Source organism: Mesoplodon mirus, assembly GCF_964341445.2.
Source record: "Mesoplodon mirus genome assembly, chromosome: 16".
NCBI classification, from domain to species: domain Eukaryota; kingdom Metazoa; phylum Chordata; class Mammalia; order Artiodactyla; family Ziphiidae; genus Mesoplodon; species Mesoplodon mirus.
The window spans coordinates 14,415,755-14,433,934 of NC_138992.1; the positions used below are offsets into that span (position 1 = coordinate 14,415,755).

The following is an 18,180-nucleotide window of genomic DNA, read 5'->3' on the forward strand; positions in this document are numbered from 1 at the left end:
ATTTAGTAATTCTGCATTTAACTTATAAACCACCAAACTGTTTCCCACAGTACCTGCACCATTTTGTTCGTTCCCACCAGTAGTGTCTGAGGGTTCTAGTTTTTCCACATCCTCGCCCACACTTGTTAATTTCCTTTTTTTTTTTTTTTTAATTATAGCCATCCCAGTGTGTGTAAATGGTATCTCACTGTGGTTTTGATCTGCATTTCCCTCATGACTAATGATGTTGAGCATCTTTTCATGTGCTTATTGACCATTTATATATCTTCTTTGGAGAAATGTCTGTTTTTTTATTGGGTTATTTGAGCACCAAATTCTGAAGTGTCACAGCTGAGAAGATTGATTTTAGTTGGTAGTTAACAAGGAGCCACTCTGCAAGTTTTTAATTAGGTGACTGACATGATTCAGGTGATATTTTCAAAAGATTATGTATCTTCCAGCCTTATATTTTTGATTTTATTATTACATTGACACATGTTAACGTATAAGACAGAAAGCCAGAAATTCTTGTCTTTTTCCACTTCTCCTCAGTCACCTCACTTTTTCACAGATACTTCTTTTTTTATATATAGTATATATGGCATTTCTGAGAGGCTATTAATACAATTTAAAAAATTTCTTCTTCAAAATCAAGGAACATTTATATTTATGTGGGAAAAGGATAAGTAGGTTACCTTATCAAAGGTGTACTAAATATTTATGTTCTTGGGGTTCTTTTTTTTTTTTTTCTCCTAGATTCAAGACTGGCAAAGTATGTACCAGTCCACACATATTCCAATACCAAAGTTTACTCCTGTGGATGAGTCCGTAACATTTATTGGTAGACTCTGCAGAGAAATCTTGCGGATCACGGACCCAAAGTAGGTGTATCTGAATTCCACTGGGCTTTGAACGCCATGGACAGTGTCTCTAAACGTGTATCACATCTACTTAGATCACACCCTTGTTCCTGCCACAGTTGGAGCCTTTCTAATGGGTTTATTAACTTCACTTTTTCTGAGACTGCATATTTTCCTCAGTGTGACTGAGGAGACCCCAGTCCAAAGACATATAGATGAAAACAATTATAAGGTCTGGTCGGCCACCTCTTATTTTAGTCTCTGCTTCTCTTGCTTTCCAGCTGACATTTTACTCACTTGGGTTTGTGGACTCTGGTTTATTAAAACTTTTAAAATTCCAAATTGCTCCTCTGCCTGTGTACCTGTGGCACACTCCTGCATTGCATTCACTGGCTCTTGCACTTGCCAGCTCATATCCTGACCTTTTAAGATGACCTCCTTGTTTCTTAGCCCCACCCAGGCACTTTTGCATAAGGACCAGAATTTTTTTTTTAATATTTATTTATTTGGTTGCACCAGGTCTTAGTTGCGGCAGGCAGGCCCCTTAGTTGCAGCACGTGGGCTCCTTAGTTGCGGCATGGGGCTCCTTAGTTGCGGCTCACCAGCTCCTTAGTTTCGGCATGTGAACTCTTAGTTGTGGTGCATGTAGGATCTAGTTCCCTGACCAGGGATCAACCCTGGGCCCCGCCCCCCCTGCATTGGGATCGCAGAGTCTTATCCACTGTGCCACCAGGGAAGTCCCAGGACCAGCATTTCTTGAGCACTCACCTTGTGCACTCTTCCTAGGCCCTGGCACACATCCCTTCACTTACTCATCACAACAGTCTTAAGGGGTAGGCATTGTTATTCGTCCCATGTTAAATCAAAGTAACTGAGGCACAGAAAAGCTCAATCACTTGCCCAGAAGTTAATAAACAGTGGACCCAGAATACACATCAGGTGCTCTGACTCCGGAGCCCAACTGTTAAAGCATGTGTCATTCAAGGGCAGACCATGACTCACAGTGTATATACAGTCACGTGGGTGAAAATCTCATATAATCAAAACAGCCCTGAGAATATTTCAGGTGGGCACCACAGTGGAGGCTTGACGCTGCCTGTCTCAGGAGTCCAGCTGAGCTAGTTTTCCTCATTTTGTTTCAGTTGAGCCTCTGATGAAGCCGTTGGTACTGAGCCCAGCCAAGGGGAAAGCAGGCTCCTGCTTGCTGTCTCATGTTCACCCCTGGGCCGCGCTTGCTCAGTCATTCCGCCTGGTGTGGTTACCCAGGGAAAGATGATTTCTCTTCCTTTTCAGTTCAGCTGTGCGTGCATAGTTGACTTTGTGTAAGTTGAATGCCCGTATCACTTGTCTTCTTTATACTACCTTCAAATTCAGGCTGATTTTGTCCTTCGAAACTTAGGAAGCTTGGCAAACCAGATGTCACCTTCAGCAGAAATGAGTTCTGTCTATACCTCATGGGCCAGAAAGCGTAAATGATCCGAAACGCTTTGTGACTCTTCTTGGGCACCCATGGGTTGATCACCGAAGCCCTCCTAGAAAACTGTCCGCCTGACTCACCTAGTGCTGTGTTAATACTGACAGAAAGGATTAAGCATGATTGGGATTTCCACGTCGTATATGATTTCATCATCAAAATTGGGAGCCTCTCAACTGACGCATTCAGAGTGCCAGCCCTGAGCGATGGAAGCAGGACACTGAAGCCTGAAAGTAGACTGTGGCTCTGGAAGTCATCCTGTTCTTCCATTGACTTCCAAATTTAAAATTCCCTAGCTCCTGAGCCTCTTTTAATTCCCTCTCAAGCCTCATTTCACTAAAGATATGTACTGGCTCTTAGGATTGGGGGCATATCATTTTGTGGAGGCTGTTGAAGGTAGAGGCTGGGACTCCACCCCAGACCTGCCCAATCCAACTCTCCAGAAATGGGATCTGGGCGTCTGTTTTTTAGCATGCTCTACCAGCGATTTAAGGTCCTTACGCCAACATTTGAGAACCATTAAAATGGTGGTTATGGGTATGGTGTTGGAAGCCTCGGTTATTTCATCTATAAAATGAAGGTCAAACAGCTCATACATCACAGCTATTCTGAGGATGAATAGTGAGCACACGGAAAGGTCTTGGCCCAGTGCCTGACACATAGGAAGCACTCGGTAAATGTTGTTGGTTGTTATCATTGCCATTATCACACTCTTGAGTCTAAAAGGGAATTGCTGGTCAATGACCAGAACTGGGAGGAAAGAGGAAATGGCTTTGTCATCATAGTCTCAGCTTGATGGCCAAATCTAGCCTTGTCCTCAAGACATGACTCCAAACAACAGCCCGACCCAGTGGAAATGAAGCGGTCAAACTGGTGACATAGCAAGGGCAGGAAGAGGTGATTTAACTGAATTTTGCCTTCCTGACCCAGTGAACGTTCACCGTGAGATGTCCTGGGTGCCTAGATGCAGAGGTTATTAAAGCGCAAATCATGAAACCATTGTTCTTCCTATCCGATGCCCCTAATCCCGGTGCATCCCACATCCCTTCAGGATGAATTCTGAGCTGCTTTTGGGTTTTGAGTTTGTTTTGTTTTTGTTTTAGAATGACCTGCCACATTGACCAGCTGAACACTTGGTATGATATGAAAACCCATCAAGAGGTGACCAGCAGCCGCCTCTTCTCAGAAATCCAGAACACCTTGGGGACTTTCGGTCTGAATGGGTTAGACAGGCTTCTGTGCTTTATGATTGTCAAAGAGTTACAGGTGAGCCTTTTGGCATTCATGCGTGTTTTCTGCTACCCTGGCGGAGGAGAGAGTAGATCGTTTAACCTTTCTTTTGTGCTTTCCTAGGCTGGTATCAGGCATGTGTATGTGACTCCTGTTAAATAGATAAGAACTGAGAATAAACTGGAGTTTCTTTGGCCAGCATAGTATTTTTATGGGTAGACTGTTCTTGTGAATTTCATCTTGGAAACCAGCAACTCCTCCTAACGGGGTGTTTCTGATGGGGACTGGAAGTTGCTGCTTCCCCGTCATCCTATTTGTAGCATTGTGTGAATGCGGCTAGTTTGTGTTCTACATAGCATTTTAGTTAACTGGAGTATTTATTCATTATGTTTTGCTCTTCGATCATGCCTTCTTGTTTTAGAATTTCCTCAGCATGTTTCAGAAAATTATCTTGCGAGACAGAACTGTGCAGGATACTTTAAAAACCCTCATGAATGCCATCAGCCCCCTAAAAAGCATTGTAGGTAAGTGTTCTAAAACGAGGCTGAGGTAGAGAGAACACTGTAGCCTTTCCAAAGTTACTAAATAGAAAATCATATTTTAACCTTTCAGCAAATTCGAATAAAATTTACTTTTCCGCCATTGCCAAAACACAGAAGATATGGACCGCTTATCTGGAAGCTATCATGAAGGTACGTCGTGGGAGAGAGGGGAGAAGCAAGGCTATGGTTTTTTAATTATTAGTTTCTTGTAACTTGGTTGCCCAAAGAAAGCCGCTCTTCTTTGGCCATCAAAACAAAAACACAACATTTCAGTTTGTCATTATTTCTAAGTTCTTTTGATCTTTGGCTGTTCTTGACTGTGCTTTTCATTGGCCTATTTATTGTTTTTCTTTCACTGAAGAAAACTTTCATTTTGAAATGACTTTTGGCAAGAGGTGCTTTCACAGAAGGAAATAGAAGTTTTCCTCCCTCCGCTATACTCCATCCTTATGTAACAAGTTCATTAATGAGCTGCTGTCAGTTTGCCACCCTAATCTGGACTGGCCTGAGTCTCACCTCTGTAGGAAGCCAAGAGAGATTACAGAGATGCTTAGAAGAGGCTTTGGAGGTTTCCCAGTGACTATTATGGACCACTGTTAGTTGTATCAATAATTGCTGGTAATTCAGTAGTAGCCAAGTTTTGTGTCTAAATCACTGATCTTTACATAAAACCCCCAAGGACCAATTTGTCTTTTTGTCTTGAATTAGGGAACCTGCAGTCACTAAATGGGCGTAATAATCTGGAACAGCATGGAAATCCTTGTGCTGTTCAACAGTGACAGCGGCCACTATCCACATGGAGCTGTTGGGCGCTTAGAATGTGGCTTGTGGGGAGTGAGGACCTGAATTTCAAATTTTATTTCATTTTAATCATTTAAATTTAAACAACCACAGGCAGCCAGTGGCTGCTCTCTTGGTCAGTGTAGCTCTAGGGAAATCACAGAGAGAAAGCGTGACAGTCCAAAGCTCTCTAATAGGGGAACAAATAGGTAGAATGAGCTTATCACCTCCCAGGCTCCTTAACCTCTCCAGGATCTTATTTAAGTAAGAACAAGTTACATAAAACTGCCTTTATTTCTGTTTCCATTTCCAGATTGGTATTTTCTAGGGAATCCTTGACATAGAGTATCTGGAATTAAGCAAGGAATTATATGGGCAGATACAAGGTTAGAGGGACATTTTTGAGTGGCCTGGAAGAACCCACTGTTTTCTTGGCCTTGCCCTATTCTAATTTTTAAATAATAATAGTTTTCTATTAGTAAAAGGTTTCTTACTTACAAATAGCATTTTTTTGGATTGACTTTTATTTTCTCGACATAAGTAGTATAGCCTCGTAAGAATAGTGGTCCAAGGTAGTACATTTGAGGTCGTTTGACACTTTTAACTGTTATAAGCTCCATTTATCTAAATGATACCTTTTCTTCGCTCTTAGAGAAGACCACTCTTTTTTTCCTTTCTCTGCTCCCAAAAACTAAGAGGAAATGTGTTCATTTCTTCTTTATTGTTGCCATCATTATGGCAACAATATTTTTATTATGCCATCTTTATTATGCCATCTTTATTTATTGCCATCATTTCTAAACAACCTCCCTTCCTATTCCTCCTCTCCCCTTTGCTAATCTTTTAGGGATAGCTTTTCTAGAAAAGAAAAGGAATTTACTGCATAAAAAGTTAGGGTATACTGTTGACTTTATGATACCAACAAATTGAACTTGTCAGAGCCAGCTGAACTCTTACCTCAGACTGACCCAAAGATAGTTCCCTAACACCTGACAGTCGCCATGGATACCTCCAAATACCTTTTATGCTCATCACTACTTGGAAATTACGATGGTTGATCCATGCTAGCATAACTCCAGGTCACAGATCCATTCTTTTAATAGCTTGCGAATTACATTTTGTTACAATTGGCTTCCATTGTTATCCTGTATGTTTTATTTCGTACATTCAAAAGAATTATTCTGAGACAATGTCCATAGTCTTCACTAGATTCCTTAAGAGGTCCAAGGTGCCAACAAAAGGTTAAGAACCTCTGGATTCGGGGTTATCATTGTTAGAAGGGCCTTCTTGGAAGATTGTGTGTAGATTATTTTATTACCTAGATTATTTCTTGATCTGTAATCCTGAGTGATGTAGACAGGCTTATATTGACCGAATATTAGAGTGAAATGACATCCTTAGGACTTGAGAAATTTCAGTTTAGGACAAATAAAGGAAGTAGGGCTTCTCACTAGTGGGTACTGAACATGGAGAATTTATTCCAAAAGATCAAAAATAGAGCTTCAAAACACATACCTTTAATCCATGGACAACTGAGCATTAATGGATCACTTTGTAAACTGTTAGACGTCAGGGCTATTTTGAAGTTGGTGTACAGAAATCTCTCCAGACATTTCTTGGAGGGTCCTCTGCCCTGTTAGGGATGATGCGGGCCTTAGCCATAAAGGCAGTCCAGGAAAGCCTTGAATCTTTCTTTAGAATGTTGTGATCCTTCCAATAAAAACTCGTCATCTTTTTGTTTGTCTCCTCTCTATCTCTTTGAAATGCTTGTGTATTTTACCTGTTCTCTCTCTTGCTTGTTCACAGGTTGGGCAGATGCAGATTCTGAGACAACAGATTGCCAATGAATTAAATTATTCTTGTCGGTTTGACTCTAAACATCTGGCAGCTGCTTTGGAGAATCTCAATAAGTAAGTGCCCGCATTTGAAACAGCCAGCTGTGGGCCTGGGTTGTTCATCATCAATTAGCATTCCAGTTCTTTGTTCAATACCTGCTCTTTTTTTTTTTTTTTTTTTTTTGCGGTACGCGGGCCTCTCACTGCTGTGGCCTCTCCCGTTGCGGAGCACAGGCTCCGGACGCGCAGGCTCAGGCTCAGCGGCCATGGCTCACGGGCCCAGCCACTCCGCGGCATGTGGGATCTTCCCGGACCGGGGCACGAACCCTTGTCCCCTGCATCGGCAGGGGGACACTCAACCACTGCGCCACAGGGAAGCCCAATACCTGCTCTTTTAAGTTCTTCTTGAGTGAGAAGGCTCTCTGAATTTATAGGCTTTCTTCCCATAGGTAATCAAATCTGTCTTGGTCTGTGTCTCATTTTTTTTTTTGATAGATTCATTTATTCAGCCAACATACATTGATCACTTACTACACACCAGACACCATGCTAGGTACTTGCACAGATTGAGAAGGCAATTATTACCAAAATCCACACCTGGCTTTCCACAGGACTGAGTCACTAATTCTCCTGAGGGTGGGTGGAAGCGCACTGATGCCCAGGTGTGGCTGTGAGAACGCATCCTGGTGCACAGCCACACCCTTTACCTCTCCCTCAGCTTGCTCTGATTTCGAGCCTCCTGCTTAAAGATAAATAATCTGTGCTTCTTGGTCACAAAGTCAGTGCTTTTGACAAAGTAGATAGTGAAAATAGTTCAGTCAATTCATAAAACTTTGAATGGTGAAAGCATTTGATTTGGGTGAACTCCAAAAGATAATGTAATTCTAGGTCAAATTTTCCATTTGTAACCAATCACAGGTATGGAAATTGAGAATTAGAAGGAGCAAGCCCTTGTTTTACAGGTGATGACACTGGATCCCTGGAAGATAATAGCTTGTATTAACTGTTGTCTAGATTCATTTTATCTCTAATGTTTATCACTGTTGTTTTGGTTTTTGTTTTTTTTTTTCCTTCATCTAGGGCTCTCCTAGCAGATATTGAGGCCCACTATCAGGACCCTTCACTTCCTTACCCCAAGGAAGATAACACACTCTTATATGAAATCACAGCCTACCTGGAGGCAGCTGGCATCCACAACCCACTGAACAAGGTTAATGATTAAAATATATGATGGTGTGGTGGGGGACAGGGTGGTACCTAAGGCGATCTGGCCCAGATCGCTGTGCTCAGGTGCTGGGAGGACCTAGTTCCCATCCTGGAGCCTCCCTTCTCTTGAGTTCCCGCCCTTTCTGGGCTCCCATTTCCCACGTGTAATATGAGGATGATCGCACCGTCCCTGCCTGACTCGGAGCTGTGGGAATCAAGTGATACAGTGTTTGTCAGAACTCATTGAAAAGTGAAAAGTGCTGTATCTATAGGAGATTCGTTTTAGGTTTCTCTGCGGTTTGGTATTTGAACTGCAACTAAATGGTGGCATTGATCCCTCTTGCCCAAAGATACTTCCCTCTGTGGCTGACAGTAATCACAATCATAGTCTGGGGCCACAAGTTCTTTTCTGCAATTCTGATCTCCATAAACCTCTGAGACCTGGAAGTTTTTTCCACAAGTTGGTGCCAGATCTCACTTGGTGCCAAAACCTGTCCCAAACTGACTTGCGGCTGTTTATACTCCTGTGAATTTTCATGTTTTGATGCCGAAATACTGATAACTTTTATTACAGGTTGTTACCCTAGACTCTATATTACCTTTCTAAAATCTTTATTATAATATGAAATTCTGAAATCTATACAATCCCCTGGGTTTGGGGTAAAAATTTATGAACCTAAATAGCACCTAACGTTTTGTAATTACGTGCCAAGCACTGTGTTAACCCCACCATGGGTGCTCTCACTTGATCTCAAAGCAGTCCCTTAATTGTGCCCTTGTTGGGGGAGGATCCTGAGGCTCAGAGGTTGATAACTTCCCAGGGCTCCACACTAGCCAGTGATGGAGCCTGGCAGTCTGACCAGAGCTGGCGCTCCTGGCCAGGATGCCACCCCACCTCCCAGGGAACCAGTCCGACGGGGAGGAGGGAGACGGCTGGGTGTGTTCTGACTGAACTTTTCTGCCCCGTGAACTGGGCTGATGCTACATCCGGAGACTGCTCTGTGGCATTGCCTGTGGGAAAGCCACTGGACAAAGAGACATCTGCTTGCTTTCTGCTTACGCGCTGCCACGCACTGCTATGTGGATCTTTCCTTCTTTCTTTCTCCCTCTTTCTCTTTCCCTCCCTCTGCCCTCCTTCCAGCTTTGCCTTGACTTTCTTGCTCATCACCTTTTTTCCCCCTCCTTTTGTTGCTGACATTAACAGGATTCGGGGCCGGGGGAGGTAACTGCTAATCTCTAAGCAAAATTGTTCCCATCCCAAAAGGGCTCATTGTCAAGTGGGTATCTGTGTTTGGTGGGGGAACGGTCAGTGGTGTTAAATAAAACTCTGAAGGCAGCAAGTTAATGGAACCATCCTAGTTTTCAGTAGTCAGAAGAGCAAGCTGAAATAAAATGGCAGCTTTCCATTTGAAAGTGTGTTCTGTGGTATTGTGTGATGTGAAGAACCCATCTCTTCCCTTCTCTTTCCAGATATACATAACAACAAAGCGCTTACCCTACTTCCCGGTTGTCAACTTTCTGTTTTTGATCGCCCAGTTGCCAAAACTTCAGTACAGCAAAAACCTAGGTACTGTATGACATTTATTCTTTGCAATAAGGAACAATAACGGTAGATTAACATCTGACCAAACAGCTCTTGGTATAGAATGCTGTGTCACACATGAGGTCTTTCATAGTTAATTGCGTGTTTATAAAATCCATGTCTTTGGGCCTCTGAAATATGATGCAGATGGTGGATTTAATATCAACCAAGTATAATCCACTTTTAATTTACAGTGGCTGATTATCCAGCTTGTAAAATGTGTGGGACCTTTGCTTCTCTTTTTTCTTTAAGGAGCTGATTATGGTGGGAAAGAAACTTCTTTTTGGTTAATGTCCTATTCTTTCAACAAGTGTTATGTGCCTACTGTGTATCTGGAACTTTGGTGTGAAGAGTAAAAATATAGTTACATACAGGAGACTAAACCAGGGATATCCAGTACTTTATTTTTGAAAATACTTGATACAAACAATAGATACCAAAGGCTATCAGTATATTTGTCCTGTCCAAGAATATAACCCAATGTTTTTTTGTCATTGACTTTATCTTGAACATTTTTATAAGAGTCCCGGGTATTTCCTCTGTCTCCAAACTTTATATCTAAGTAGAGTTTTTTAGAGTCTGCTGTAGAGTTTAATTTACTTTAAAACTATTGTAAGAGCTTTTCCATGAATGTAACCATGTACTTTTTTTAACCAGCAATTCCAAAATATATTTCTTCCTTCAAGTATTTCCCTTCCTATTCCAAAAGTGTTTTTTTAGAATAAAGATGTGGATTCTCTGTAAGGTTTTTATTCCCTCATTCAAAAAGATTCCTTGATTCCAGACGCAGCCCCAATAACAATAACTGTTACAGCCACAGAATGCAGGGCATGGTGGCGCCTGATAAGCCCTTGCCATAAGAGGGAGGGAACACATGTGTGTTTGGATTCTGGCTTCATGACTTATCACCTGTGTGACTTCGGCCAAGTTACTTAACCTCTCAGGCCAATCAGATTTCAAAAATACCTATGACAGTACCTCTCACAGAGCAAGTGCTTATCTTTTGCTGGATCCTTTTCTGTATGTTGGTCAAAATCAATGTAAAGAACCATCCCAAGATGGACTTAAAAGTTCATCTCAAGATTCAGAGACTCATGACCTCCCTCTCTTGTCCCTGTGTTATTACGAAATAAGAATATATGCTTCTTTATAATGGTGAATTGTCAGTGCATGAAGATACCTTGTTTTCATTAAGACGGTTTGTTCAGTGGTCTCGTTCTTAGGTAATATTTCTTTCATTGCATGTATGTTTAAGGTCAGGCGCCTTGATTATACAACTCCTTATGGGAAACATGTTGCTATTCCAGTGGAATAGTGATAGTGGAAGATCAGAATTCCCAGATCTTTAAACAAAACAGAACAAAACTGTTAAGTGTCTTAGAAATGTATCTATACATGACTACAGTTCTTTTTTTCTTTTTAATATTTATTTATTTATTTTGGCCATTCTGGGTCTTAGTTGCAGCACGTGGGATCTTCATTGCGGCATGTGGGAACTTTTTAGTTGCGGCACGCAGACTCTTTAGTTGTGGCATGCTGACTTCTTAGTTGCGGCATGCGTGCGGGATCTAGTTCCCTGACCAGGGATCAAACCTGTGCCCCCTGCATTGTGCCCACTCTGCCACCAGAGAGGTCCCCTGGCTACAGTACTTTTCATGAATTAGGCTGATGTGTTAAGTCGGGGATCAAATTAAAGAAAAGCAGGACTGAGGAAGGAATATCAGCATGTTTGTGGACCCTAAAAACATTTATTTAACCTTGTAAGCATTGTTCTCAAGACTGATCTGAGAAACGCACGCCTGCCTTGGTCTGTCTTTTAAGGAAGAATCTCTGTGGTGCTCATTCAGAGGAAGTTTTTGTTGTAAACATCACTTTTGTTCTCCACCTGGAAAGGATTACTTCTCCATGTTCTGAGTGTGGCTAGAGTCTTTTACAGTGGGCATTGAGTAATTTGGAATTGCCAAGGCCTGGATTAGGTGAATCAAGATAACTTGTTTTGGCATCTTACGTAAGTTTTTCCAGTCTTCACAAAAACCCAAATATGGGATCTGCAGGTCTGTCTGACCAGTTTAACTTTCTAATCAACTGCCAATCCTTTCCGCAAAGTGGTTGTACCATTTTACAACCCATCAGCATTTGGCCATCTCATCTTTTTAAATTGAACCATTCTAATGGGTGTGTATGGTATCTCATTATCGTTTTAACTTGCCTTTCCCTGATGATTAATGATGTTGAGCACTTTTTCAAGTGCTTTTTGGCCGTTCTTTATATCTTTTTTGTTTGTTTCTTATATTTTTCTTTGTTAAGTGTCTGTTCAAGTCTTTTGCCTATTTTTAAATTGGGTTGGTTGCTTTTTAAAATAATTAATTAATTAATTTTAATTTTTGGCTGTGTTGGGTCTTTGTTGCTGAGCATGGGCTTTCTCTAGTTGTGGCGAGAAGGGGCTACTCTTGGTTGCGGTGCGTGGGCTTCTCATTGCAGTGGCTTCTCTTGTTGCACAGCATGGGCTCTAGGCACGCGGACTTCAGTAGTTGTGGCATGCAGGCTTACTAGTTGTGGCTCGCGGGCGCTAGAGCACAGGCTTAGTAGTTGTGGCACACGGGCTTAGCTGCTCTGCAGCATGTGGGATCTTCCCGGACCAGGGCTCGAACCCATGTCCCCTGCATTGGCAGGCAGATGCTTGACCACTGCGCCACTAGGGAAGTCCCTGATTGCTTTTTTGTCACTGAGTTGTAGGAGTTATTTATATATTATGGATACAAGTCCTTTTTTGGTATACATGCTGTGAATTTTTTTCTCACAAAATGACTTACCTATTCATTTTCTTACTGGTGACCTTAATGAGCAGAAAGTTTTAATGCTGATGATGTCCAATTTATCCATTTTTTTCTTTATGATTAGTGCTTTCTGTATTATAAGAAATCTTTTTCTACCCCAAAGGCACAGAGATATTGTCCTATGTTTTTTTCTAGAAACTTTGTTCTTATAGCTTTTACATTGAGGTCTGTGGTCTGTTTCAAATTACTTTTTATGTATAGTGTGAAGTAGGGGTCAAGGTTCATTTTTTTCCCTCATAAGGATATCCATTTTCAGCATCATTTCTTGAAAAGATTTCTCCTTCTCCATTAAATCGTTTGGATATTCATGGAAATTCAATTGATCCTTTAAGGGTGGGACTATTTCTGGCTTTTCTAGTCTGTTCCATTGATGTATTTATCTATCCTTATGCCAATAATGTCTTGATTACTGTAACTTTATAATAAGTCTTGAAATCTAGCAATGTAAGTCTTCCAACTTTGTTTTTTTGTTTTGTTTAGTTTTTAACATTGTGGTCTGTCTCCTGTTCCCCATACAGCCATGCAGGCAGAAGGTCAAGGTCTCCAGATTTGGGCAGAAATCCTTAGTGAAAAGGCCAGCTTTGGCACTCACTCACTCACTTGACATATTTCCTTCTTAGACTGTCCTGATTTCTGCACATTCTTTTCTTGTGTAACGTTTAACCTTGTGTTTAAAGATACTTTTAAAATTTTATCCAGCATTTTGAATGTTTTCATTTAAGAGAGTAGTTCAAGGTATTTAGTATGCCATGCTGCCACTAACAGAAGCGGATTCTAGGTAATTTTTATTTCCTCATTTACATTTATCTATATCTTTAAATTTTTCTACAGTTGCATCCATTAATTATATAATCCAAAAGAAACAGTGATGGTAATTATAAAAATTAGTACCCATTTTAGGGTGTTGAATCCTTCAGACCACGAGAAGCCTCCACCAAATCCTGGACCTAATTCAAAATGTAATCCTGGATTACCATTCCCTCACATAACCATCTGCCAGTGATGATGTGGGCCCCAGACATTTTGACATTCACGAACATTCATACTAAATGAATGTTGCCTAAGGCAAGCAGTTCACTTGGTGGTGATTTGTAATTTGTCTGTCCTTGCAGGCATGGTCTGCCGAAAACCTGCCGACCCCGTGGATTGGCCGCCACTCGTGCTGGGACTGCTCACCCTGCTGAAGCAGTTTCATTCCCGGTACACAGAACAGTTCCTGGCGTTGATCGGCCAGTTTATCCGCTCCACAGTGGAGCAGTGTACAAGGTACAGAAGGCGAACCAGGAAAAAACGGAATTGATGTTACAGAATGGGCTGGGAACCTCTCGTGGCAAATTCCTCTTATCATCCCCCTAGTAGAGACAGGAACTGCCTGCTCACCTTGCTCTGTAAAGCAGGTCGGGGCACATCTCCTTGTTTGGGGCAATTAAAGGTGTGCTCATCCTTAGTCACTCTGCCGAGGAGCCCTGGGAGCATGTGCTGTGAATGAGTCATAACCGCCATCAGCAAGCTCCGTGGGGGGAAAGTACAGGCCTGTCCCCCTGCCATCCTGGACACTGTGCTCAGACCTCAGTGAGCCCGTATCCTCCCACTGGGCCACTGCCCAGGGACGGCTCCACCCTTCAGTGGAGTGTCAGGGAGCACCTCATGGGCAGCATAGCCCAAGTTCCTGGTGTGTAACGGAACGAATTGCACGGAAGTTCCTATGTGATATAAAGCTTGTAAACCTTTAGTTCTCCCCTCCCCCACCCCAAATGTGGCTTTTCTGGGATAGAAACAAGTTATTTGCATGAGATGCTGGGTCCTGAGTCTCCTTCTCTGCTACCCTAAAGAGTCAGCAGGCACCATGGGGTGAAGGCCCGTGTAGGCCGTTCAGAGAAGTATAGATTCCCTCCTCCGGGCTGTGTTCTGAAGATAGGCCAGCAAGATCTGGCTTGCTGTGACTCAGGAGGAGGTGCTGTAGATTTGTCTCTTCTTTGGCTTCATTTAGTCATCTGTCGTTTTTTTAGTCTTTCAGTATTTTGACTGAGGGTCCACTGTGTACAAAGTAGTTAATCGATCCAGACTGTTCTCTGTTGCAGCCAGAAGATACCAGAAATGCCTGCAGATGTTGTGGGTGCCCTTCTGTTTCTGGAGGATTATGTTCGGTACACAAAGCTACCCAGGAGGGTAAGCAGTAGATAAAGAACAATATTAATGCCCTTTTTGTAGAAAGATGGTATGAAGCATGCCCTTGGCCCCATGAGGAGTCAAGTCCAGAGGCTCATTCCCAGTGGACACCTCTGAGCCCCTCGCCCTGCTCCACCCCGGGCTCGGCTCTAAGATGTTCCCCCCTCCTCCACGTGTTCAGTGCTTTGCGAGAAGACAGGGTTGAACACAGCTTCCTCCCTCTTCTCGCCCTCCTCCTGCCTGCAGCTCAGCCTGTTGAGGAGAAGCTAAGTTGGGCTCCAGGGGAGAGTTCCTTAAGGGGTCAGGTAGAGAATGATTGTGTGCTTTGTTTTTCATCTCTACAGTAACCTGGTTCCCACAGCAAGTTTGGCTAAGTTCACACCATGGTTGAAGTGCTGTACAACCACCATTTCCAAAAATGACAGATTACTTTCTACCTCCTAAGACACTCTTTTCTTTTCTCAGTAGTAATTCCACTCTGGTAAGTTTTAGCTGAGAGTGGAGAGCTTGACCCTGAAATATAAAAAAACCTTCAATAGATGCTGAAAAGCCATTCTGATTTTGAAAAATCCACCTTAGCCTAAGTTCTATGATTTTTTTTTGCAGTACGCGGGCCTCTCACTGTTGTGGCCTCTCCCGTTGCGGAGCACAGGCTCCGGACGTGCAGGCTCAGCGGCCACAGCTCACGGGCCCAGCCGCTCTGTGGCATGTGGGATCTTCCCAGACCGGGGCACAAACCCGCGTCCCCTGCATCGGCAGGCGGACTCTCAACCACTGCACCACCAGGGAAGCCCGTGGATTTTTTTTTAAAGATGATACTAAAACACATTATACTGTATATTAAAATATTTACTTTTCTAAAACTATAAAAATCAAAATAGTGTGGTCCTGGTATGAAACTCAGTAGATCTTCTGTTGACTAGAATGTGTAGCCTAGAAACAAACCCTAACACATACAACAGTGTATAAGGAAAAGTGGCATCTCAAATTAGGGGAGATAGGAAATATTAGTCAGTGGTGCTGGGACAGTTAGTTCATTATGTTGTTAAAAAATAGCAAGTTGGGCTTCCCTGGTGGCGCAGTGGTTGAGAGTCCGCCTGCCGATGCAGGGGACACAGGTTCGTGCCCTGGTCCGGGAAGATCCCACATGCCACGGAGCGGCTGGGCCCGTGAGCCGTGGCCGCTGAGCCTGCACGTCCGGAGCCTGTGCTCCGCAATGGGAGAGGCCACAACAGTGAGAGGCCTGTGTACCACAAAAAAAAAAAAAAAAAAAAAAGCAAGTTAGTCTCTTCACATCTTCCTTGTATCAAAATTGATTACAAATAGTTACCATGAAAAATGAAACCAATAAATCAGCAGAAGTTTTAGACAAATATGTATCAACTCTTAGAACATCCTATATATAACACCAAAGGAGGAAGCCACAAAAGATCTAGAGATTTCATATCTTATAAGTGCTGAATGTAATGAAACAGTTCTGTCAGGTGTCTCGAAATTTTTTTTAAAAAATTGGGAAAACTATTAACAAAAGAAGTTTTTTTTTCTAACTTATAGTGTGCTCTTCTAGATCAATAAGAAAAAGATAACCAATCCAACAGAAAAAAAAAAAAAGTTTTCAGGAAACAGGCAGTTTTCAGGAAAAGAAATACAAGTAGCCAATAAACATTTGTGAAGATGTTCAACCTTACATTAAAGGGACATGAATCAAAATAAGAGTAAAATTACTGTTTCCACCCATCAGATGGGTAAAAAGTAAAATGTTGGGCCCCCAGTGCTTGGGAAAGCTTCAAAGAAATGGGACTTCTCAGTACTATCAACGGGAATGTAAATTTGCTTATCTCTGGAGAGGGCAATTTGACTTTACCTATTTAAAAAAACTTCTATAATATCTTACTGATCCCAGCAATTCCACTGCTAGAAATTTACCTGCTGGGTATATATGCAAAAGTTCACCAAGATGTACATGTAAGGATGTTCAGAACATAAAATTTAGCAGAGGTAAAGGACAGAAGATTATGTGATTCTAGTTTTGAGTGTGTGTGTGTGTGTGTGTGTGTGTGTGTGTAAACTGGAAGAATTTGATACAAAATAATTAGCAGTTTTAGTTTTAAGGAATTGAGATTAGAGATTATTCCTTTTTTATACTTCTCTATATTTGCTAAATTTCCTCTAATTAGCAGGTGATAACTTTAGTCAGAAAAAAATTAAACACTGCTCTTAAAGACTACCGATTTCCAGCACTTGGAGACCACCTGGTTCTACATTCCACCCCATTTACCAGTCCCACCCCTCTGAGGGCTTCCCCAGCACAGTTAAGGAACGCTTGCCTTTAGGGTCTTCCTCCCCTTCCCCCTCTGGCCTCAGTCGCTTGCCAGATGTCCCGTTCTGGCAAGTGACTGAGGTTGGCCATCAGTTATTTATGAGGTGACCTGAGACTACTTCTTAGTACTTCCCAGAGGCATGTGCATCCTTGCAGATCCAAGTGCCTTTAAGAGCCAAGGAGCTCACATCTGGGGCAGGGGTGGGGGGACAGGGAGCTGTATAGCATCCCTTCAGATGGCAGCAATGCCAAGAGATTAGACACCAGCAGTAGGACACCAGAAGTAGAAGGTGGCGGCTTCAGTTAGTGGTCCAGTATTTCCCTGTGATTCACCTTGCTCCAAAGGATGTCTTCATGTCTTTAATTTTCATATGGAAAAATTTGAATTGCTTCTTATAACACTATGAAACAGTTAACTCTTATTTTTTTTAGGTTGCTGAAGCACACGTGCCTAATTTCATTTTTGATGAGTTCAGAACAGTCCTGTGACTTTTTTTGATTTCTGCGTCTTCAGTGAAAGGATTATCCTTAAATCTTCCCACCGTCACTAAAGTGAACTTGGAAATGAAAAGAAACCCAACTGCTCAAAGAACTGCATTTTTCCCTTTATTGTGGGAAACATCAGACGTTCTGAGTAAGATGTATTTCACAGAACTAATTAATTAATATTGTTTAAATCACGGTATTATATGCAGTTTATATCATGTAGAAGCAGAACACATTTTGTACTGCCTCTTACAGATGCTGAGTGTAATTTGTTGTGTATAAATCCCTTTAGTTTTATGTTCTAAAGAACTATTTCTGCAACTCCAGATTTTCAGTAAAATAGTACTGCCGGTACCCAAAGTCATCCTTCTGCCTATGATTCAAAAACCACATATTCACCCTGCAAAAAACCTTGTCTGGAAGGTAAGAGAGGAGCCTGGTAGGTCCAGTGTTGTGTCCATGGTCCCATCCACGACAGGCTGGCAGGCACGTGGTGACAGAGAGACTAGTAGCAGATGCAGAGACCATGCAATCCGTGGACCACGTACCATGGAAGTTCGTTCATGTCTGAGGCTCAATGTCCTCTTCCAATCCAGGTACCTTGGGGGTTCCCTGCAGCCCTTCTGTAGGACTCCCCAACTTCAGCTGCTCCTTCCTCAGCAAGCCCTGAGCCCCACCCCAATTCCCCACTCCTTTTTTTTTTTTTTTTTTTTTAATAACAGCTTAGCCATTAGCTTTTAACTCTTCCAAAATCCTAAATCACTTCTGAATGAAAATTACCCTGAAAGAGGAGCTGCCATCGTCTTGTGGCAATTTGGATAAGAGTAAGAAAGGTGTTTTAACTCTGACCATATAGCTATGCCCTCTGGAGAGGGGAGGA

At 42.3% G+C, this 18,180-nt stretch overlaps 1 protein-coding gene across 1 annotated transcript in view; it reads left to right on the plus strand.

The window, feature by feature from the left end:
* WASHC5 (WASH complex subunit 5) overlaps positions 1 to 17,660 on the plus strand; it is a 52,009-nt gene extending 34,349 nt beyond the window's left edge. Inside the window, exons 20-29 of the mRNA XM_082601831.1 lie at positions 736 to 860; positions 3,417 to 3,579; positions 3,965 to 4,067; positions 4,156 to 4,235; positions 6,672 to 6,775; positions 7,781 to 7,910; positions 9,377 to 9,473; positions 13,438 to 13,591; positions 14,407 to 14,494; positions 17,247 to 17,660. Coding sequence (XP_082457957.1) covers positions 736 to 860; positions 3,417 to 3,579; positions 3,965 to 4,067; positions 4,156 to 4,235; positions 6,672 to 6,775; positions 7,781 to 7,910; positions 9,377 to 9,473; positions 13,438 to 13,591; positions 14,407 to 14,494; positions 17,247 to 17,303 — 1,101 coding nt within the window. The 3' untranslated portion in view covers positions 17,304 to 17,660. The remainder of the gene's footprint in view (positions 1 to 735; positions 861 to 3,416; positions 3,580 to 3,964; positions 4,068 to 4,155; positions 4,236 to 6,671; positions 6,776 to 7,780; positions 7,911 to 9,376; positions 9,474 to 13,437; positions 13,592 to 14,406; positions 14,495 to 17,246) is intronic.
* The last annotated feature ends 520 nt before the right edge of the window (positions 17,661 to 18,180 follow it).